Genomic DNA, 22,948 nt, shown 5'->3' on the forward strand with positions numbered 1-22,948 from the left:
GTGTTTAAGGTCTCCAACCCCTGGTCTATCCCCATGTAGTCAAGAAATGAATACTTATATTTCTGAAAAGAAAAGCAGAACGATGTAGCTCTGAAGTTAGCAAGCAGAATGAAAGGAAAGAGGAAACCCTCAACTTTCTATCTATGTCTCACTACTCCCTATAGGCAGCTTCTCAATTCCATTGAAATCACATTTACAAGACTTAATTAATTGTAAATTGAAATGAAATGATATTAAATGAATTTGCTTGAATTTGAAGCTGCACCAAAACCATATGACTGAATAAATTAGGCTGTTTTTTATTATATATTAGAGAGTGGAAAAAGTTATGATTTTGTTTTGAAACCACCTCTTTCCAAAATCTGTCCTTATGCAGAATGGGGAAAAAGATAGTTATTTTGCATATTCTGTTTAATGGATTGAATTTAGTTTCTTGAATGGAGACTTCATTGGCAAATAAGATTATAATACGTATTAACTTCCTTCACTGCCCAGATTCATTTTTGGTGAGATGGGCAGCTATACACATTTGATAAACAAACAAATAAATAAATCTTTGTGCTAGAATTAAAAAAATAATTGGCTAGTAATCATATTCACTTACTAATGGAGAACTATATCTCAACTTCATGGTTTTAATAATGGGACAATAGAACATATTGGGTGGAATATTATCTATTACTCTGGATTTGATGAACTCTGAACAGGAACCTATTTAAGGAACAGCGATGTTCTTTTTCTTGTTCTCAGTGAAGTCTAAAGTGTTTCTCAAAAACGGGGTTTTCAGAGGTCAGGATGGTGGAATTTGATTCATGTTGGGGGTATTTCAGAGAAATTATCAACTCCTTTAGCTCAATTATAAACCTATTTCCATTAATTAAGGGCACTGTTTGATTCAAGCTTACATCTTTTGTTACAAAGAACAATATGGTAATGTTCATCCATTGCAGCAGAAGACATATGCAAAGATGTATGTTTCATAGGAAAAATGACAAGTTACCATTGTAAAATGCAGTTGTTAGAATTAGAATTAATTAGAATTAAAATGCAGCTGTTAGAATTAGCTGTTAAAGATATATTCAGCTTTTTAAAAAAAGCTTCCCTTCTAAGACATATTAAATTTTAAGTGGCTAAGAATTAAGTTATAAATAATTCTGTGATGCCAAAATTGCCTTTCCTTCTTCTTTTACTGAAACCCAAGTCTACTACAGAACAAAGCAAGCAATTTTATAATCAATTTTATTATTATTTAAAGAAGCTGGCATAAAATATACACGAATCGTTAATCACACAAGCTCAAGATAATGGTAAAAATGATTGTTTACCCATCTATCAAAGCAAACAGGTGAGAGAATTAAGGACCAAGTCTGAAATGGAGTTCAAGATGTTGAGGGGTGGGGTGGCTGGTGGTTATGATTGTTTATATTCATCCAGTAATTTACATTTCTTGTTTGGTGGTCAATGTAGCAAAATATTAAAATATTCACAATTTTAATTCTTGATAATATTTCCAGAATATCAAAAGTCCAGTGTTACAGCTGATTTTTCTGAGAATCTTACTCTTTTGACAAATATGTCACTTCATCCATACGATTGGTTCTATTTACTATTTCCCAAAACAAATTATGTTTCTTTGTGGAATTCTTGCTTGTCATTCTTTCTTGGAATGTTGTTATGATTTTAGTTATGAATGTGTCTCAACCTTGTCCATTTTAAGATGCATAAATTTCAACTCCCAAAACTTTGCAGCTGAAACATTGGGTCACTACAGGGGCAAAAATATCCTCATCTCCTAAAGAGATTAGAAGAGAGGAATTCCTATTCTGTACCAATCAGAGAGAATATTTGTAGCTCAGGCTTGAATTGTAGAATCCTTGGTGCCCTCTGGTTGTTTTCTTGTAGATGTTTCATTACCCATTTAGGTAATATAAAAATTCCATAATCCTATTCTGTGTTTAAAAGAATGGGAGAACATTTATTTCTTAGTCATTTCATTTGAGCTACTGGAAAGGAACAAAAAGCCATCAAGCTATCATAGAAAGCAGAAGACCAAAAGATCTGCCCAATAAGGAAATGGAGAAGAAAGAAAGAAAGAATGAAAGAAAGAAAGAAAGAAAGAAAGAAAGAAAGAAAGAAAGAAAGAAAGAAAGAAAGAAAAACTTTGCAGCAATTTCAATAATAAGCCTACACTTATGTATGCATATAAGTATGGATGATAAGACACAGACCCTTTTAATTCCTGGGAGGGGACATAGGCCCACAGGCCAAGACCCCATTCTAGACTGATGTCATCACACTCTTACAAGCGCCAACATGTCAGAGCATATTTAATATTGTTGAGATACCTAAGTTTCATTCAGAATGTGCCCCAATTCTCCATACCATACTAAACATGACTAAAACTTCATTTCTATGGGTTTTGGATACTATTTGAGTTAATTACTTTTAGTTTGGAGTTACATGCTATGCAGTGGTGGGATTCAACTGTTTTTATCACCGGTTCTGTGGGCGTGGCTTGGTGGGCGTGTGCAGAAGGTTTGATACTGACCTCCTGCTATCCTGCACTTTCCCTGTCTCTTCAACAGCTGACACATGGCAATCTGCTGTGCCATGCGAAGCAGCTGAGCTTCAAAAGCAGGAAATAAAGGTCAGTATACAGCAAGGGTGGGTAGGAGGCCCCAGCAGTTGATCATCAGAGCGAACCAGTTTGATCACAGATGATCCTTGGAGCTACCAGTTTGCTGAACCCAGCCAAACCAATAGGATACTGATGCTATGTTTTCTTGTTGGTTAGTGTGACTTAGAGTTGAAAATGGTTTGATGTTTCATTTTTGAGCTACCTAAAATTTATTGTGAGTCACTTGCACATATTCATTTACAGACTCACTTGTACACCCTGCCAATAAACATACTGACCATTCTCTATCCATCTGCTGAATCATACCAGAACACCTGCATTCCTTTCCCACATGTCAGCAGAAGCAGATTAAAAAAAATCAGGATGAGATGGGTTAAATGGTAGCTCCACTGGAAAGAGAAGGCTACAGGTGAGGGGAATAAAGGATAAATTTGTAGTGAAACAGCCTCTCCAACTATTTCAACTCCTTCCCTCAAAACGACGCTATAGAGCACTGCACACCAGAACAACTAGACACAAGAACAGTTTTTCCCCGAAAGCCATCACTCTGCTAAACAAATAATTCCCTCAACACTGTTCAACTATTTACAAAGTGTGCACTACTATTACTGTTAATCTTCTCACCACTCTTTATCACCCATCCCCTCCCACTTGACTGTTTCCTAGTATGATTTGATTGTTGATTGTACCCTATGACTATCATTAAGTGTTGTACATTATGATTCTTGATTCTTAATGAATGTACCTTTTATTTATGTATACTGAGAGTATTTACACCAAGACAAATTCCTTGTGTGTCCAATCACACTTGGCCAATAAAGTATTCTATTCTATTCTATTCTATTCTATTCTATTCTATTCTATTCTATTCTATTCTATTCTATTCTATTCTATTCTATTCTATTCTATTCTATTCTACTCTACTCTACTCTACTCTACTCTACTCTACTCTACTCTACTCTCTCTACTCTATTCTCTCCCAAACAACAGATTAATCTTCAGGCTGACTTTCAAAGAAACCCAGCCCTTTGCCCCTCCTGCCTATGCAGTAAGTAATTCCTATGTTTTCTTTTTTTTAAAAAAAAAACAAACAAGTTTTATTAATTTCAAAAACAAACAAATCATCATCAACCATTACATATTTGAACCTTTTTCCATTATAAATTTTACAAGTCAGAATAAACCCTTAGTCGTATACAATACAAGTTCTAGTTTTAGACCATTTCAGTCTTGGCTAAATGAACAGTAGAGGAGAACATCTCTTGTCCTCTATTTCTTTTGCTAATCGATTGATTATCGGTTCCGACTATACTGTTTTCGAGTATTTCTAAAATGTTTTCACCAAAAGTTACTGTAAATATAAACAGACACAAACATTAGGTAACAACTAATCTTTTTAGCTAAGTAGTTGCGTGGGCCTAGCACTTATATCTTTAAGGTGAGTATTCAAGGTCCTTTACAGATTGAGTCATCAACAAGATCTTACTATTCAGCTTGTATTTTATTTTCTGATTTTTTTGCCAATATGTACCGCTTGCCATTTGTTTGACCACTCTTACACATTTCATCTTTTCATATTTCTATCTTATACATCATCCATCTTAATTGCCTTGTAATCATTCTATTTTATCATCTTTTCCCATTACTCTCTCATTATTAGAGAAAAAAACCTTATCCTTTATTATCACTCTATCTCATTCCTTATAATGAAAAAAAAAAGAATTTCTCCTGAAATCTCTAATCAGAGTATGATGCCTTTCTATCCTCTCCCTAAATATTAGATTAACATTTAAAATGACACCTAATATCCAATCTGATTCTGCTTGGTACATTCTATCTATTAATTTTTACTTTTAATAACAATAAAAACAGAGTAATAAATCAGAAATGTTTAAATACATAGTATCCTCCTAAATACGTAGTTAAATAATAAATCTAAATAATAAATCTTATAACACTCATTGCCTTTCCCTTCAATATTTTATTACATTTTAAAAATCAATCATTATTAAACATTTCAACGTTTTAATTTCTTATTAACTCTTAAGCCATTCTAATTTTCTATTTCTAATACAAATATTACAATACCGTCTTATGTACCTTGCAAAATCTTTTTAAGAAAATTTATACTTTACCCTTTATCCCTGAAAAAGATTCCTCTTTTCCCATCCAATTTTAAAACTTTGTGGCTTTTCTCCGCCTTTCCCTTTCTTTCTTCCCCCACCGATCTTCCTACCCCCTTCTTCTAACCTCTGTCTTGCTGGCATCCCTTCTCTGTTGTATTCCCTTTTTCTCTTGTTTGCTATCATTATATTTATTTTGCATCATATTTTCTCTTTCTTAAATGTTTTTTAGATCTTAAGTCCTTCATTTTCCTCGCTTTCTTCCTTCCTTCTTCCTTAGGTAAATTTTGGGATTCATTAAAGATGGTGTCTTCGTCTTCATCTTGTTGTTGTTCCATCTGTCGCATTGTCTGTTCATAGTTAACCAACGCCATTTCTAAAAATAGAAAAGCTTTTTCCATACCATCTTTACAGGCTGCTTTTGTTTGCTCATATTCATCCCTCAGTTCCTCAAGGAGAAAGCCATTATAAATCTTTTCTTTTCTTTTTCCCTCTTTCTTCTTACTCCAACCAAAATATTCCAAAAGAAAAGTAAGACAATCCCAAAGTCCACAATCCTCAATCAATCCAAGCCAAGCCAAAATTCCCACTTTCTCTTCCAGGGGTAGTATCAGACAAAGGAAAAAAGAAAATCCAAATCTGTGTTTTGAAGCCTTATTAAAATTTTATTTCTGTCTCCAAATCCTTAAGGCATCTCCTCCAACAAAATCCAGCCAGATAAATATATTTTTGTCCTCTCCTTCCGACTTATCCCATAAAGCTAGTTTTACCTGAAAAAAAACAGGTTTCTCAATATCCATTTGTTAATTCCGTCGGGAGGAGAGTAAACTTTCCTTTCAGCACCTCAGAATTGCCGCTTACTTTCTCTTGTGGAAAGAATCATCGAAAAAGCCATCACTTCCAGGAATTAAATTAAATATATCTCAGAGTCCTGGATCGACCAAGAAAACTTTCACTTTTAAAAACTTTCTTCTCTTCCTCCTGCGCATACTTGCCCAGCTGCCGGCTTCTTTGTGGCGGCCATTACGGACCGCCGCTACGCCGTCTTGGTAAAGGAGATTCTGCCGGCCAGGGAGGGGGTCTGCAACACCCCAAACCCTTTTCCGGATCCCCCTACCTTCAGCTGCCCCTGCAGTGGCCTTGCTCCGCACCCTTTCGGATCGGAGCCCCAAAAGCGGCTAGCACGGCAGGGATCGCGCAGCTTGCGAATCCCTACCGCTCGCAAAGCCGACAAACCGGAAATCCCCAGTAATTCCTATGTTTTCAACAGCTTGTGTTCTTATCAGCTAATAGAAGATTCCATTAACAAGTAATTATTAGGAGAAAATTAAACCTCTTATGGAAAATAGGTAAGAGATGAAATATTTCCATGTTACTTTAGATCCATTTAGATTTGAAAAGACTTGAAAAGCAGGAGAGGTCTGCTGCAGATTTTTTTTCTGCTAAGGAATTTCATTTTGTGGGATCCAGAAGTTGTGCTTTTTCTTCTGTGGCTCTACCTATTCTACCACATCATTCTCTCCAAGGTGAGATTGGCTGCATCCTTGTTAGCCTTCCAAAAATGCTTCACACAAGAAGCTTGCAAGGTGGTTGAACGCTATTAAGTGACTGTTATTCTCCTGGGATTTTGGCTTTTTTATGTTTTTGTTTTGATCATTTTATTTTGGTGTTTTAAATTGGTTACGTTGTTGTAATTGTTGCTGCGTCTGGATGCTATGAAGACTCCATATAAATTTAAATAAACAAATAAAATTGTTAACTCGAAATGGAAGGGGGAACATCCTCCTCTCCCCCTTTCTTATATTTACACACTGCCAAACCTAAGCAGACATTGGTAATTTATAGACTAATAATTAAATCACCCACAAATTAATAAAATATATTCAGGAAGATAAGTATAAAAAAAGCATTCACAGTAAAACACACCCATGAAAATAAGAATTATCAATTATCAATTAATATCCCCACTGACACTCTGATACAACCACTATGACATTACCATAGTGATATTACCTAAATTGCTCTTTGTTAATATTACTTCCAGCACATTGTGGTTACATTATTCATAAAGCAAGGGGGAATGTGTGACTATTTTTTAAAAAGTAGTAAAAATGCAACATTCTGAATGAATGTTTTTTTCCCCTTCAGGCAGGCACGCACAATTCACCTGTTTATGGATTACAACTGGCATCCATGGTCACCATTACTCCAAAGCAAAGTACCCCCAATTTAAAGAGAAAGGCAATTTATTCCTGGGGAAACTTAGGCCCTCTCATGAAGTTCATAGAGAATTTTTGGCTCAGATTTCTTCTCATAGCCTTCCTTGTAGAGTTGTTATCGCAAGGATGAAATGGGGGTGAGCATGAAACATGATCGGAATAGGACTGAGGTATTTATGAACTGCTTGTGGACTCCCTAGAGATCTGTAATAGTGTGGGAGCTAAGAGTGGTAGACTTGTAAGTTGATCTTTAGGTACTCTTGTCTTCTTAACGCAGTAAGCTTCTTCATAGTTGTGTGAGCATCTTGTTCAAAAGATGTGGCATAAATACACTAAACAAAAAAAAGCAAAAGACAGCCATTGATATGGTGTTTTATGAATAAAAAACTTATGATCCCATCTGATTGATTAATGTAGATATTAAAATCTTATCTGCTGTTTTAACTAATAGGGTCTACAAAGTGTCTTCTTCCATGGTTAAGAATAAAGAAATTGACTATTTTATAACTAGGCATGGATCAGATAATATTTGACTTGTGGAAGTATTGATTTATTTAAGACAAAAGCAAAAAATGAAATCCTGCTGGCTGAAAAACTGTCATTTGATATGGAAAATTGATTGTGATGAAATTTCTTTCTTCCCCCAAATTTTACAAATTTCCTTTGTTAAATGTCACATATTTATAAATTAATTCAATATAAAAACTCAAAAGACAAAATGGAAAAAGGAATTGTCCATTTTGTCTAAACAATGGGAGGTTGTATTATCTTCCATATGAAAAAGGCTTTTTTACACCCTAGATTGCAGCTTATTGCAAAATGTATCATTTTTGATTTATTGTACCACATTATGGTTGGAAAAGAATGAATACATTACTGTTTTGTAGAAAATGAAATAAAAATAATGCTTCATTCAGACATATTTTTGTGATGTCCTTATATTATTGAAAGATGTTCTTTCATATACTGACTTTGAAACAGTTTTCAATATTATGTCCATATTCTCCTGAATCGCATATCTATGCATAATAAATGACAGCTGCACAATGGATTTTGTATGCTATTTTTATTGACAAGAGTCTGTTCAATACCACAGACAATACTGCTGTTCAATACCACAGACAATACTGCTACCCTTCAAAAAGATCTTGACTATGTATCAGAATGGTCAAACAAATGGCAACTTCAAATCTCAACAAATAAATGCTCTATCTCAGTGATCCCCAACCTTTTTTATGCGCGGCCCGGTACCGGCATCAGCTGGGCGCTGCGGCCCGGTTCCGGCATCAGCTGGGTGCCGCCATCTTTTTTGATGAAAAAGTGCTTCCGGTGAGCTTTCTACCCAGAAAAGCTCACGGAGCGCTAGCGCCGCCATCTTTTTGATGAAAAAGTTCTTCCGGTGAGCTTTCTACCCGGAAAAGCTCACGGAAGCACTTTCATCAAAAGATGGCGGTGCTAGCAACCAGCGGCCCGGTAGGACTTGTTCCAGCGGACGGTGCCGGTCCGCGGACCGGTGGTTGGGACCCCTGCTCTATCTTACATATTGGCAAAAAAAAATCAGAAAACAAAATACAAGCTGAATAGTCAAGACCTTGTTGATGATCCAAGCTCTGTCAAGGACCTTGGAATACTCATCTCTAATGATCTAAGTGCTAGAACCCACTGTAACTACATAGCCAAAAAGGCATTAAGGCATTGTTAACCTAATCCTATGTAGCTTTTTCTCTGGTAATATCACACTATTAACTAGAGCATACAAAATATTTGCTAGACCAATATTCGAATACAGCTCATCAGTGTGGAACCCACATTAACTATCTGATATTAGCACAGTTGAGAAAGTCCAGAAATATTTCACAAGAAGAGTTCTCCACTCCTCTACTTGTTGCAGAATACCTTATGCCACCTGACTTGAAATTCTAGACCTAGAAAACGTTGAATTACGCCGTCTTCGGTCTGATCTAAGTATGGTATATAAAATCATACATTGCAATGACTTACCTGTCAATGAATACTTCAACTTCAACCATAACAACACAAGAGCACACAATAGATACAAACTCAAGGTTAACTGCACCAAACTTGATTGAAGGAAATATGACTTCAGCAACAGAGTGGTCAATGTCTGAAATACTCTACCTGACTCTGTGGTTTTTTCCCAAACCCCCAAAACTGTAACCTTAGACTGTCTACTATTGACCTCACCCCTTTCCTAAGAGGTTGTAGGGCGTGCATAAGCGCAACAACGTGCCTGCCATCCCTGTCCTATTGTTTCTTTTATTTTTCTTATATGTACCCATTTCATGTATTCATAACTATGTATATACTTATACCTATTATCTTGTAAGTGATTGACAAGTCAAAATAAATAAAAAAATAAAGAGTCATGTTCTTTAGTATTGGAAAGAGCAATTTATGGTCTCAATTGCTCAATGAACTTAACACTTGATATTACTTACCATTTATGAATAAGATTAGATATTAATCATTATAATGAAATACAAATTAAGGAGAAACAGTGAGGACAATTAACCAGTGGAACAGGTTGCCTTCAGAAGTTGTAGATGCTTCATCCCTGGAAGTTTTTAAGAAAAGACTGGACATTCACCTATCTGAAATGGTATAGGGGGAACTTGGACTAGAAGACTTCCAAAGTCCCTTCCAGCTCTATTCTGACTGATTGAACTATTTCTTTAAATCTAAACTTTGTGTAAATTATATATACACAATATCAATATGCATGATATGTATTTTCCCTTTTTTTGGTTATATCAAATAAAGGACATTTTTAAAACATGCAAGAAAACTATTTGAGATCTGTAGGATAATTTAGAAGTTAAAGAAATAAAAACACACTTGATTATTTGGTAGGATTACTGATTTTAGAGATTTCTAGGCCATACTCTCATGAGATAATCTACCATCAGTGGTATTCAGCAGGTTCTGACCAGTTCTGGAGAACTGGTAGCAGAAATTTTGAGTAGTTTGGAGAACCGGCAAATACCATCTTTGACTGGAGATTTTACAGTATCCTTCCCTTGTCACGCCCACAAAGCCATGCCCACAGAACTGGTAGTAAAAATTTTTGAATCCCACCACTGTCTGGCATGTATTAAACAAAACATGGATGCACAATTTTAGTCTGTTATTTTTAATCTGGTCGTCATAAAGGCCACAGCAGTGATTAGGGTAGGAATTTCTGGTCCATTTTAAATTTGGAGACAGTTAAGTAAGACATATGCATGTACTAACTCTCAAATTAAAAAAACACACAGGAGAACATTATCCTCCTGAAAATTCTACTATGAAAAATAATCCTGCTGCTGACAAACTTTGAAGTACTTTGGGAACTGGAGGCTTCCATGGTTTATGGCTTACTCAGCTCTTCAAATTATAGTTAACAAGAAAAATTTACAACATTAAAGATGGTTCAATGGTTTTGCAATGCCAGGTTAATGGTTATCTTTTAAACAAATGAGATACCTGTGTGAGAATTGGAAACAATGCTCACCAGATAACAACATAAGGAAAATAATATTTTAAATTCTCTTGTCATTTCATTTTTGTATTGCAATTATTTGAATTTTTGTAATTTGCCATTATCATTGAAGTAGTACTACATTCATCCTGAACCCCATTTTATTCCAACTGATTTCTTGAAAGCCTCTTTCACCTCCTTGTTCCTGAGAGAGTAGATCATAGGGTTCAGCATAGGCACCACCACAGTGTAGAAGACAGAGGCCACCTGATCTTGGCCCAATGAGTAGCTGGTATTTGGGCGAAGGTAGGTAAATATCAGAGTCCCATAGAAGACTGAGACAGCTGTCAGGTGAGATGTGCAAGTAGAAAAGGCCTTACGCCTGCCTTGAGCAGAACGGATCTTTAGGATGGTGGCCAGAATTAAGATATAAGATAAGAGAATGATGAGCAAGGATGCAAGGGTGGTATACCCAGCCAGAAGTGATATGGTCATTTCAGTGACATAGTGATCGGAGGCGAGTGCTATTAAGGGAGGAGTGTCACAGAAGAAATGCCTGATAATGTTAGAATCACAAAAATGTAAACTACTTAAAAAGCATACTGTTAGCATGGCATTTGTCAAGCCAAGAAAACCCGAACCAGCAACCAATGTGACACAGATATTTTGGGACATAATTGTAGGATAGAGCAAGGGATTACAGATGGCTACATAACGATCATAGGCCATTGTGGCCAGCAGGAAACATTCAGTGCACACCAAGGCAACAAAAAAGTAGAGCTGAGCAAAGCATGCATCAAAGGAAATTGATTTGTAACCGGTTAGAAAACTCGTTAGCATACGAGGGGTGATAACTGATGAATAACAGATGTCAGCCATAGACAAATTGCATAGGAAAAAGTACATGGGGGTATGAAGCTGAGCACTGATCCTGATTAATATAATCATTCCCAGATTCCCTATCAGGGTGATGGTGTATATTGTGAGGAAGATAGCAAACAATGGAGGGTCCTGCTCTGGAGATTCTGAGAAACCCAAGAGAATGAATTCTTCCACCAGAGTACAGTTTCCATCTTCATCTCTTTCCAAAGTCTGCAATCTGTTAATTAATTTAAAATGAAATTCCTTCAATTTTCACACAAGATTACAAGTGAGGCATGCTGAAAAATGAACTTCTCTTTATATGGATTACATCTGTTGCAGTGGTGGTTTCAAATTTTTTTACTATTGGTTCTGTGGGCATGGCTAAGTGGGCGTGGCTAGGTGGGCACGGCCATGTGGTCATGTGACTGGGTAGGCATGGCTATGTAGTCATGACTTGGGGGGGTGTCAAAAGTCTCCCTGCCCAGTTTTGGCCCTCAGGGAAGCCTCCTGGGAACAAAAACAGGGTGCAGGGAGGCCACGCAGCACCATCTCATGCCCCATTTTTGGCCTAGTGGGCCTCAGGGAAGCCTGGGCATTGAAAAAAGAAGCATTTTGAGGCCTTCCAAGGTAAGTACAGCAGTAAGAGTGGGGGATCAGCTGTGCTGTGTGATTTAGATTAGCTAGAAAGCAAGAAACTCAACAATTTCCTGCTTTCTAGCTAATTTAAATCACACGGCACAGCTGATCGTCACCCAACTGATTGTCGGAAATACTGGTTCGCCCTAACCGGTAGCATTTTTACTACCAGTTCTGGAGAACCGGGCCAAACCGTCAGCTTTCACCTCTGATCTGTTGCCTCTGCCTTGATGCTGCTCTCAATCCAATCTACCTACATATTCTAATTCCAAGGTTTCCCTGTTATAAACTCCCCAGTGTCACTTAGATGCAATGGGTGGAGTAGAAATGTAATAAATAAATTTCCCTGACATGTAAGAAAAGACACATGTTTTCCAAAGAAATAGATACTACTTGCAGCTTACATAAATATGGTGCTTTTATAAGATTACAGAATCATAACGGGAAAAGCTTGCTATCCAATAGTAGAGCAATTTGCATGTAAGAGGCATCCAGTTGAACCCACGGTAGTTTAAAGGAAGAAATTCTATTTGAAGTCTCAGCTGTCGATATGGAGCAAGAATATGCAATGTGCCTCCAGGAGTTTGAAATCAACTCCCACTGACCTCATGTGGGACAGACAATAGGAACACCAAATTGCCATACTTCTAATGTGGGCAGCAGTGAGCTGACTGGCCACTGCCTGATGTCATTTAGTACAACATACTTTCCTGTGCTGGAGGAAAATAAAAATAAGTCAAAAATCATTTTCTGCTTTCAGGACATCCACAGTCAGCAGCTCATGAGGACTGTGTGTTTGTGGATTTCTGGTGAGGATATGGTAACCTAGACATCCCTGAAGGAATGGGGAAAATTTTCATCTGAGATTGCCAGCCATAGGCTACAGGATAGATCCTGGCTGGTAAAATCTCTCTGGAGAAATGAGAGATTATGGAATTGCCCACATGTACTCCAGGCAGGTAATCATTGTGAGTAGATTGTAAAAACTGAAGTTTCTGTGGTCGGTGCATGGAGTGGCTGGGATTCAAGGGATTTCATCGATGTCTACAACCATAATATATCTTACTATATATGAAGATAAAATTTGACTAAGCCTCATAGTCAATTTTGAATTAACTTTTTACTGCTTTTTAAATATTAATAATTTTTAGAAGAGCAAGTTTGATGGTATTCACTGAATGAGTTCAATCCTTCATGAAAGAAATTTAAACTGTGATTTTAAGGACTTTGCAATTTTGGGGAATAAACATCAAAGGATTATTATTAATGTTGTTTTTGTAGTTATAAATAGACTAAGAGTCTAGATTGACTCGAAACAGAATTTTCAAATTAATAGAATTGATCTTTCCCTACAGGAAAGTGACGTATTTTGAATTCCCCCAAAAAAGTCTCCCAACAATCCCCGGTAATATGATAGGATGAGACTTTGAAAGTTTTTCACCAGTGGGAGCTAAAAGGAAATAAACATTACAATTAAACGGGGAAAACACCTATTTGATTCGTTAACAAGAATGGAGCAAAATACTTTAAAATCACTGTGAATGATGGTATGGATGAGGAACAAGTTATAGTGGATGAGACTGAAATAGATTTGAACGTGGATTTAATAATGATAAACCATAAGAATGATCTGGAAAAAGATGAAATAGTGGATAAACAAATGAAACTGTGTGATGTTTTAAAAATTAAAGGGACACACAATCAACCAAGCAGGAGAGTGACTGGCATATTTTTGCTATATTGAATTTACAAGAGACCTGTTAAGCTTTTCTAAGATGGTGAGAAGGGACAAAGAAAAAAAAAACAGCCAAGTTTTATAATATTATTTGAAGGGATTAAAGATTAAAAATAAAAGGAAGATATATAAAGTTGCTTTATTTCTATCATCTCATGAACATTAGTACATAGATGTGACATTTTTTGTAGCGTTGAGTTTCCATAAGCCAACTTCCCCCCACCACACACTTTCCAAAATTCAAAGCACTTTCCCAGTATTAAATAGCTATAATCCATCTGAATAGCTATAAAGGCAAATTAGTGTGATATATGGGACGGGGGATTGAAATAGAGAGAAAAAGAGAGATTGCTTAAGACAATTTAAAGAGTTCCTGGCACTGGTGATATTTGAACTGAATTTCATTCTTTCTAACTCAGCCTCTTTGCAACCATGTTACACCAGCTCACATAACATGCTTTTGCAATGAAAAGATGGGACTCACCTTGCTTTTTGAGAAAAAGGCGTGTTTGCTAAAAAATGAGGCATTTCTCTTGTGGAAAAACAGCCTCTGGAGACCTACTCTGGTTTCAGATGTTGGTTAGACTGTAGCGTTTTCAATGAATTAGCAGATGACACAACTGCCCCAATATTGTTAGTCAGGAGATTCTAATATAGTCTTGTTTCTGGTATTTATTCTCAATGTTGTCCTTCTAAAATGCGTGTGCTGATTCTGAAAGCTTAGACCTGCAATTTATAGGAGAGAAACCACAGCTCTGGGGAAACAATCAATTATTGACTTTGTGAACCATCCTATCTATTGTTACAATATTGTTACTATCTATTGTCCATTACTGTAGTTATTGGGAAATGACTTTAAAAAAAAATCTTTGAAGGAATACACATACACACACACGTTTGCACACATACACACATACACTGCTCACATAGTACTTACTTGAATTCAGAAGTTACTTATCTAGTTAAGAAAATTTACAGAGTGATGATGTGTCCTCATTTGGCTCCTTCTTCCAAACAAAATAGAACTTAGAGTAACATTAGGCATAGCCATCTAGTTTCAAAACAGCCTCTATTTGTATTTGATCACTTTTAAAACAGCATAATTACCTATCACAATGTAGTATGCATTCCATTATATAGTGTCAGGACTGAAAAAGGAGTCAGTAGTGAGGTTTTGGAATGAAAGAAGATTTTGATCAAAATAAAGGAGCTTCTATGTTTGTAAAAATGCTTAATTTCCATTAACAATACAGTATAATGAAGAAACAGCAGGCCATATCCTCCACAAGCTTACCACTGAGAAAAAGGAAGAGAAAAAACAGAGGAAGAGATTAAAACTAGCCACAAATGCTCTGTGTCATTTGCCATCTTTTCTGGCATGCATAGTCTTTACTTAGAGTAATTTCACAGACACTCTTTCCTTCCCAGAGAGAAATAACAACTTGCATTGTGCAAAACTCTACATTAGAAATGAGAATAAATAAGATTTGCTGGCACAATATTTAACTAGAGCTTGGATTTTCTGCTCATGTGCAATTGAACAAAAGGAAATTCCCTGAAGGGCCAAATGTATATTCCCTGTCTGGTCATGTATGACAATGAGGAGCACAAGACATAGTTTATTCTCAGATCATTATGGGATGAATGCTTGAATGCCAAGAGAGTTTTACTAACCAAAAAACCCTGCAAACATTAATGCAGCCAGTGGTAATCTGGACAAGGTGAGGCCACAGCATTACACTGGATCCCAAAGCGTATCCAAAAGTTTTCCACTAGCATCCTTAAAAAAATATTTTTGCATTGACATCACGATTTTTTTGCTTCAATATTATAGATTCTTGGAGGGATACCCATAGATGTATTTCTGACACCTATATTTTTGGTGACGCATATCCTTAAGCTCACTTCAAGCTTTAATTGTTCTCAGAAAGTTGGCCAGCTTTAACCAAGTTAAAAAGCATTGTTTCTTGTTTTTACATTCTTTTATGAGGAATTTTTTTTACCTGGAAATCAGTGCCACTGGGTTTAGTTTCCAAACATGGACTGCATTGTAAGCAGTAGTTAATAAATTAAAACTATGTGCTACAAATAATAAGATATACTGTAGGATCATACTTCTAACATATAACTAGTTTTACATGCTTAAATATTCTGTAAAATAAAAAAATAGCCAGTTTTGATTGGTCTCTTTCTCTTTTGTCACCTTAATGTATGCATGTGTATATAAGATATAAATAATACATATGATATGGGTATACAGCAGTGGTGGGATTCACATTTTTTACTGCTGATTCTGTGGGTGTGGCTTGGTGGGCATGGCTTGGTGGGCATGGCAGGGGAAGGATAGTATAAAATCTGCATTTCCACCCCACTTCAGGGGAAGGATACTGCAAAATCCCATTCCCTCCCCACCCCACTAGCCTGCTTTCCAGCACTGCTCTCCTGTGCAGGGCAACAAAAGAAGACCCAGCCAATCAGCTGGGATTCAGGAGGCAGAGAATAGATGGGGGCGGGGCTAGTCAGAGTTGGTATTTGTTGGTTCTCCAAACTACTCAAAATTTCTGCTACCAGTTCTCCAGAACTGGTCAGAACCTGCTGAATACCACCTCTGGTATACAGTATGTCATTTTCAGTAGAACAATATAGTGTTTCTCAGCTTCAGCAGCCTTAAGATGTATGGACTTCATTTCTCAGAATTCAAGCAGTTCCCAGCATGCTCTGGGGCTATCCACCCATCTTAAAATTGCTGAGGTGTAGGCAATGCTTGGACTAATGGGAAGGTTTGGTCTGAGGGGTCCTTAGTGCTCCCTGAGCTTGATTATTTCCTTGCAGACCTTTCATTACCTAAACATCATCAAGCAAACTGTATGGATGTTTAGGTCAAGGCTAACCCTAATACAGAATCTTCTCAGAACCCTTTTTGGTGAGGAGAACTACTGAGAAGTCTTCACTTCTCATGGAAGTGCTTCAGCTTGATGATTTTCTCTAAGGCAACATCTTTTAGCCCTTGGACACCTATTTGATCATGGGGTCAAATGGCAAAAGATCACTGAAGGGAAAAGTCTTCATGCCTTGGCCCTTGTCTGTTTCTTACCTAGCCTTCATTACAGTGTTACATTGGCCCTGTGCTTAAGAGAAAAAGTGAAGTCCCTCCCTGTCTACATTTGTGCTTCTCTCTCTCAAGATGTTGGTAGCACATCCAGCTAGAATCCATTAATAACAGGGAAAAGTTGATATTTGCATCCCAGATTACCAAGTTATAAACATTTTTAATGGGACATTCTTCTATATAATTATTCAGTATTCTTTCAGCATGTTGCTTGTGTTCAGGAGTATATTTTACAAGGGGCTGAGTTCAAATCTCCGACACTATATCAGAAAAGGTGAAGTGTCTGTTACACAATCTTTTTAATAGGTTGGAAAGGAAAGCATGTGAAGACCGTACACTGGGTAGTCTATAATGTCTTGGAAATGGCCCTGCAGAATATGAGTATGCATCACCAATTTAGTTTCAATTTCCAGGCTTTTGCAGATGGAGATTCATTCTCAAAATGTACACAGCTAGTCCAAACTCAAACTTCTCTCTCTCTTGTTTTAAAGAGAACGACCCAACTGACAACCTTTCCAACTTGTCACTGATGTGAGCAAATATTCAGGTTAGAACCGGGGAGACCCAGGTTCAAGCCCACCTACAATCCTCAAAATGTATTCATTATTTCTCAGACCAACTTTACAGGATGGTTGTTGAGATAAGCTGGAGGATGGAGTGCTATATACAATATTTTGCTTTAAGCTCTTAGTAGAAAAACACACAGCACAACACAATAATTCATAAATATTGAAGGTGGCTCTGTTGCTATTAATCCGGGACTGGTTTGGTAATTGGAATATTTTATGAAAAATCTAAAAACAAATGGAAATTTGACTCACCTCTGAATATAGCTGAAAATTTTATGAGTTTTGTTAATGCTGATTTGTGAAAATATATAGAAGATAACAATTCAATATATTTTCAGTGCTCAGTATGGCAATTGTAAGAGAAAGTATGGATAGTATAAATCTTTGATTAAGAAAGGTATCCAAACCAAAAAGTATGGGGTGTTATGAACCCAATTTCCTTCCCTAATACATCAAGCTTTCAAATCTAAACATGGTTCAAAGATTACCACTTTCTTTTGATTAAAAAGACCAAATACTGTCTCTGAACAACCACTAGATGCCACCCAAGATCCATCTATAGGAGTGCAATGTTTCTGGTGATTTAAGAGAAGCTGAGATAGAATTTATGAGCTAGTAATAATTATTCCTTAGAAGTAAATCTAAAAAAAAAAAAGCTTTCACTTGTGATGTCTTTGATTTAACCCCCGAGTCTTCACCTCTCTTAGAAACTAAGCCTAAATAACATAATTGTATTTCCCCATGCAAATCACTTTTCACACTTTCACTCCATTCAATTATTGTTCTCTCTTGTTGCTCTTATTTCTGTAGGTAGATTGCACGTTTTCCAGGGCAGGTTTTTTTTTTTTTTTTTTAAAGATAGCCCATTCTCATAATTATTTCAGCTCAGAACTCTTTACAAAAATTCAGAATAGTTGCTAGTGAAATAACACTTTTTAAAAAAGCAATCCATTAGTTTAAACATTCACCTGAAAAGTCATTAATCTGTGGAAGACTTGTCTAAACCCTATTCACCTTACCGTTTACCACTAGCAGGAATCTGTGTTAAACTTATCTTTACTGGCTTAGGCAAGAAACTGCGAGGATAGATTTCCAAAGATGCAAAAACGGCAATATGTAGATTTTTAATTTTCCCTTTTTATTATTTCCATATGTAGCTCAAAGCAGTGAACATATTTTATTGAGATATTGAGAGCCGTATTGAAAATCAGTGTGGTGTAAAGCTAAGAGACTTCTAGACTGTGAATTTAGTCCCAGCCTGGTGACCTTGGGCCAGTCACTTTCTCTCAGTCCCACTCATAATAAAGGTGGGATTTAAGTAAATAAATAAACAAACAAACAAATAATGAATGAATAAATGAACAAATCTGTGTAATACTCCTTCCTCCTTCTAATTTCTCCACGACAACTACCCTGTGAGATGAATTGGGCTGAGAGAGAATGAGTGGTCCCAAAACACAGACCATTGTACTGCATATCAAATGCAAGCCTTATTTACAGGGAAATATAAGATCCATAATCTTCAAAATCCTTTTTTTTTTCTTTTCTGCCTGGTACAACTGTCTAGAAGCTGCTGGCTTTTGGCTGGGAGAAATATTTTCCATCTGTTTCTTGGTTTGGTGATGAACTGGTCTGGTATTGGGCTGTTAGTTTTAGCTGCGTGAGAATTGGACCTTATTGTTTAAGAGGCTGAACTGTACATACCTGCTGTATGTGTCTACTGAGAATAATCTTAGGTTGGAATTCCAATTCATTGTTAATAGGCCTCAGAGCTGAATAAGAGGATTTAGGGTTGAAGCTCTTAGATTTCATAATCTATTACCTTTATGTCTTCATTGATTAAAAAGAGTTTTCTGGATCCAAAAATAAAAATATTGCCTGGACACCAGAAGGTAGATATGAAATATAATGGGAGAAGAGGGAGAAGAGACAATAAGCAGCCTTATTGTCTGTCCAGTATAGTCCTCCATGTTTGCATCCATGGACAGGGAAGAGAGTTGATCTCAGATTAATTTTTTTAGCTAGGTTTTGTTAAATCATTGTCGTGCTAGACTTCAGGGGAGAGACTAACCAGCAATTTCTTAACGTAGGTTAATGATAAAATACTGCTGGTTGGTCTTTTGTGAGAAATCAGGCCTCTGGTTCCAATGACCTGAGTCCGGCCTACCATATTATATAAATGCAGCCATTTGGGCTCATAGGTTTACATTAAACCACTGTGTAGTTTGATTGCTTTTATATTAGCAATTTGTTCAAATTCAGCCAATTGGAAAAATGATGGTAGTCATGACACAATGCAACATGCAAAACTAGCCAGCAAAACTTCCTAAAACTCAAGCTAACTGTGGTCAGAAAGTGGTATTTTCTCTGCAGGGTGGAGATTTTTTTTTTTTTTTTATAGTTACTATCATACTGGGAGGCTCTGTTCTCAACCTGATGAGGATATAATTGATGCTTCAATTTTAAGTATGGTAAATTAATGTCTTTTTTCTTGGAACATCTGCCACTTAAGCACCATATTTTAATCTGCATACAGATATGCATACAGATATGACGCTCCCAATTAAAGTGATCTATTTTTTGACATCACACTTTGGATTAGGGGTGGGCTGGAGGGAATAGAAAAAAATCATAAGTGCAGACTAGGACGATGGAAATGTTTGGCTACAATGAATGGTATTCAAGTTCGACTTTTATTCCTTCAACTTTATTTGATAGAACAATATTAAAGGTTTTTATAGTAAAAGGTTGTGTAATTAAGATTCTGCTTACAAATTTCTCTTAGGGATTTTTCTGTAGATGCTCAGATGTTCTTGAACTCCCTCCTTAGCTGCTAGGAATGATCCCCTAGAGACTTTACTCGGCTTTACCTAATGGTCCCAATTCTGGGAGCAAAAGTGAAATCACCTTCTCAGGGATTTGCTCTTCTGGGTGTTTATACCTCTGGATTTGAGATGATCAGCTGAATGTAGTTGACCTGTCTCTTCGGTGACAGTGTCAGCTCCCAGCTATCCTAATAAGGCCTTCTGGGCACGATTACAAAGTTCGTGCTTGCCACCTTGCCATTATGAAACTTATGCAAGAAGTTTGAAAGTTCTAGCAAATTGGCTCCTTGGTGTATCATTAAAAATCAACTTAGCTTCAGAGACATTACTTTAAATGAGAAAAAGGCAGCTGCTACTTCTCTGGAGTTAATACTCATCTGAAAATGATGTTCTGGGAAAAGGGAAAGATGCCTACCTTGTGCATTATGGCTACTTTGGTTTAATGATTCTGCTCTTCATTTGTATTGCCCAAGTCCCTCCTACACCTGCAGCAACACACTTGAGTCCTAATGTACATAAGAAATTAAGAACAACCAAACTATGAATCCAAGGTCCTTCTTCATCCAACATTTTATTTCTTATGGTGGCCAACCAGATGCATCTAGAATGCTGATGTGTGGAGTTGGAGATCGACCACCCTCTTACAGTTGGTTTCTTGCAAATAATATTCGGAGGCAGCTCCATCCTACCAGAGGTTTCATTGAGTCTTCATGACCAATAATCTTTGATAGATGTTCTCTCCATGAATTTATGAATTTCACTTTCTAAAAGCTATTAAAATTAGCAGTCATCATCAATGTTTCCAATAATGAATACAATCAGTTTCTTATACACTGTGTGAAGAACTGTTTCCTTTCAGCTGTTTTAAATATCTTCTCAGTCTTATTATGCACCTTTTGAGACAGGAAATAAAATGGTCCCTGACAACTTTATTTAGGTCATGCATGAGTATACAAAACCAGGTCAGTCATCTTTTTACTAGACCTTGTAGCCTTTTCTTGGTGCAAAGTGTTCAGTTCCCATGCATTTTAATTATTTTCTACATGACCTTTTTCTGGGTTTGTAGGTAAAACACAGCTCTGTTTACGTTGCTTGTTTGCATCTATACATGGTAAAACTAAGACATTTGTAAAGTAGGATTTACTGATGTAGAATCCATAATGAGGGTTTTTTCTTCTTCCATGAACCTAGTATTTTTTGTTTGATCAACATACTACCAAATGTACAACAGACATTAAGCTGACTGACTATAAATTCCCAGATCTCCCCTGCCTTGTTATTTTTAAAAAACATTGAGACCTTCTGGTCATCTTATGCTGGGTTTAATCTGAATGACAAATTGTAGATATGGCAATGTAAGATTGGGGTTGTGAAGTTATCATGAAGATTGTGGTCAAGATTGATAATTTAACAAAATATATGTATTAATATCAAATTTTAAAAGTTTGTCAACTATATTAAACAAGAGAAATATTGTCATATTTGTATCAAAATGTAAGACACTATGGAACCACACTGTTCACACAATATTTTTGTTGTAACAAAAAATAAAAAAATATTGCAAAAACAAAACAAAACCCAAAGATTGTGGTCCAGGTTGTTTACTCACTGGGGGTGAATGGGATAGAAGAACCAGTGACTCCTAACAGTGCATCCAGGTAAAGAGACTCAGGGTTTTTTTTGTGTGTGTGTTCAATGAAAGATGTCATCAGTGATAGAGAGCATTATGCACCAAGAAAGCAGGCCACAAAGTTGAAATAGCTGGAGACAATTGAAAGGATGATGGAGTTGGCAAAATTGGCTGGGAAGTTGGTTGGAAATTGGAGCTGACCTGGAACTGGAGTCTGTGTGAACTTGGAAGAAATCCAAGGCAGAGCCCAACATAGTAAGATTTACCTTTGTCTCTGTCCCATGGAAGCATCAAGGTTAAATGATGGCCAAAGAAATAAATGGGGATGAGTTGGTGGAAAATGGATCTGGGTCTCTATATTGGATTCTGCGTGAGGCCCTGGGGTTGGCCCTGCTTTGGACATGTTGGCTGTCAGTGATAGTGGGGAGACTTTGGAATTTCCCCATCACTGGCATAATAGACTGGGCAGCTGACCTGGTAGAGCAGTGCTGATATGAGTGACCCAAAGTCTGTAGATTGGATGTGAGGTTAGTGTTACTAGTGATAGTCCCACTAAGACTGGCAAGGAAATTACCAAGGAAACTTTGGACCCAGGAGTACAGGAGGATGGACTCATGCTAGCAGGAGAGAAGCCACATTAAACAATTTTGTGTATTGTCAGCCTGGACCCTGATGAAGTATGTAGCTGACAGCTGAGGTCTGGGCTGTACATATAAGGCCTGTGATGCTGGACTTTTTTTTTCCTATCTTTCTTACATTTGTTAATGCCTCAATTTCAACTGTTGTTCAGTAGAAGCTGCTAGCCAATCATTTGGTTGGAATTTGATACTCTTTCTATTTGAATCAAACCTGGAGGTTTCATGATTGAGAAAGGATTGCAGCTGGTAAATGAGTGCATTGGGAAAGCTATCAGTATTAGTGGTTTTATAGATCCTTTTATTGTAGTCTTACTTCCATGATGCTGAGTGTCTTTGGTGTAAACATTTTTTTTGGGGGGGTATATAGTAGAGGAAAATATGGATGGTGGTTGAGTGATCCCAGCTGCCACAGAGACGACAAGTGGAGGGCAGGTTGAGGAAGGCCGAGTCAGGGGTGGGATGAGGGCAGGTGAGGATATTATAA

General features: G+C 36.9%; 1 protein-coding gene across 1 annotated transcript; it reads right to left on the minus strand.

Annotated features, from left to right (window-relative positions):
- Positions 1-10,602: 10,602 nt before the first annotated feature.
- Positions 10,603-22,229, minus strand: LOC113424771 (olfactory receptor 8H1-like). Its single transcript, XM_026686627.2, has 2 exons — positions 22,093-22,229; positions 10,603-11,557 (listed from the first exon to the last, which is right to left on the minus strand). The coding sequence occupies exons 1-2, from the start codon at positions 22,227-22,229 to the stop codon at positions 10,603-10,605; spliced, it is 1,092 nt and encodes a 363-aa protein (XP_026542412.2).
- Between the last annotated feature and the right edge of the window lie 719 nt (positions 22,230-22,948).

Source organism: Notechis scutatus, chromosome 1, assembly GCF_049901735.1.
Source record: "Notechis scutatus isolate UNSWTSFEM ecotype Mainland chromosome 1, rNotScu1.2, whole genome shotgun sequence".
Classification (NCBI taxonomy): Eukaryota; Metazoa; Chordata; class Lepidosauria; order Squamata; family Elapidae; genus Notechis; species Notechis scutatus.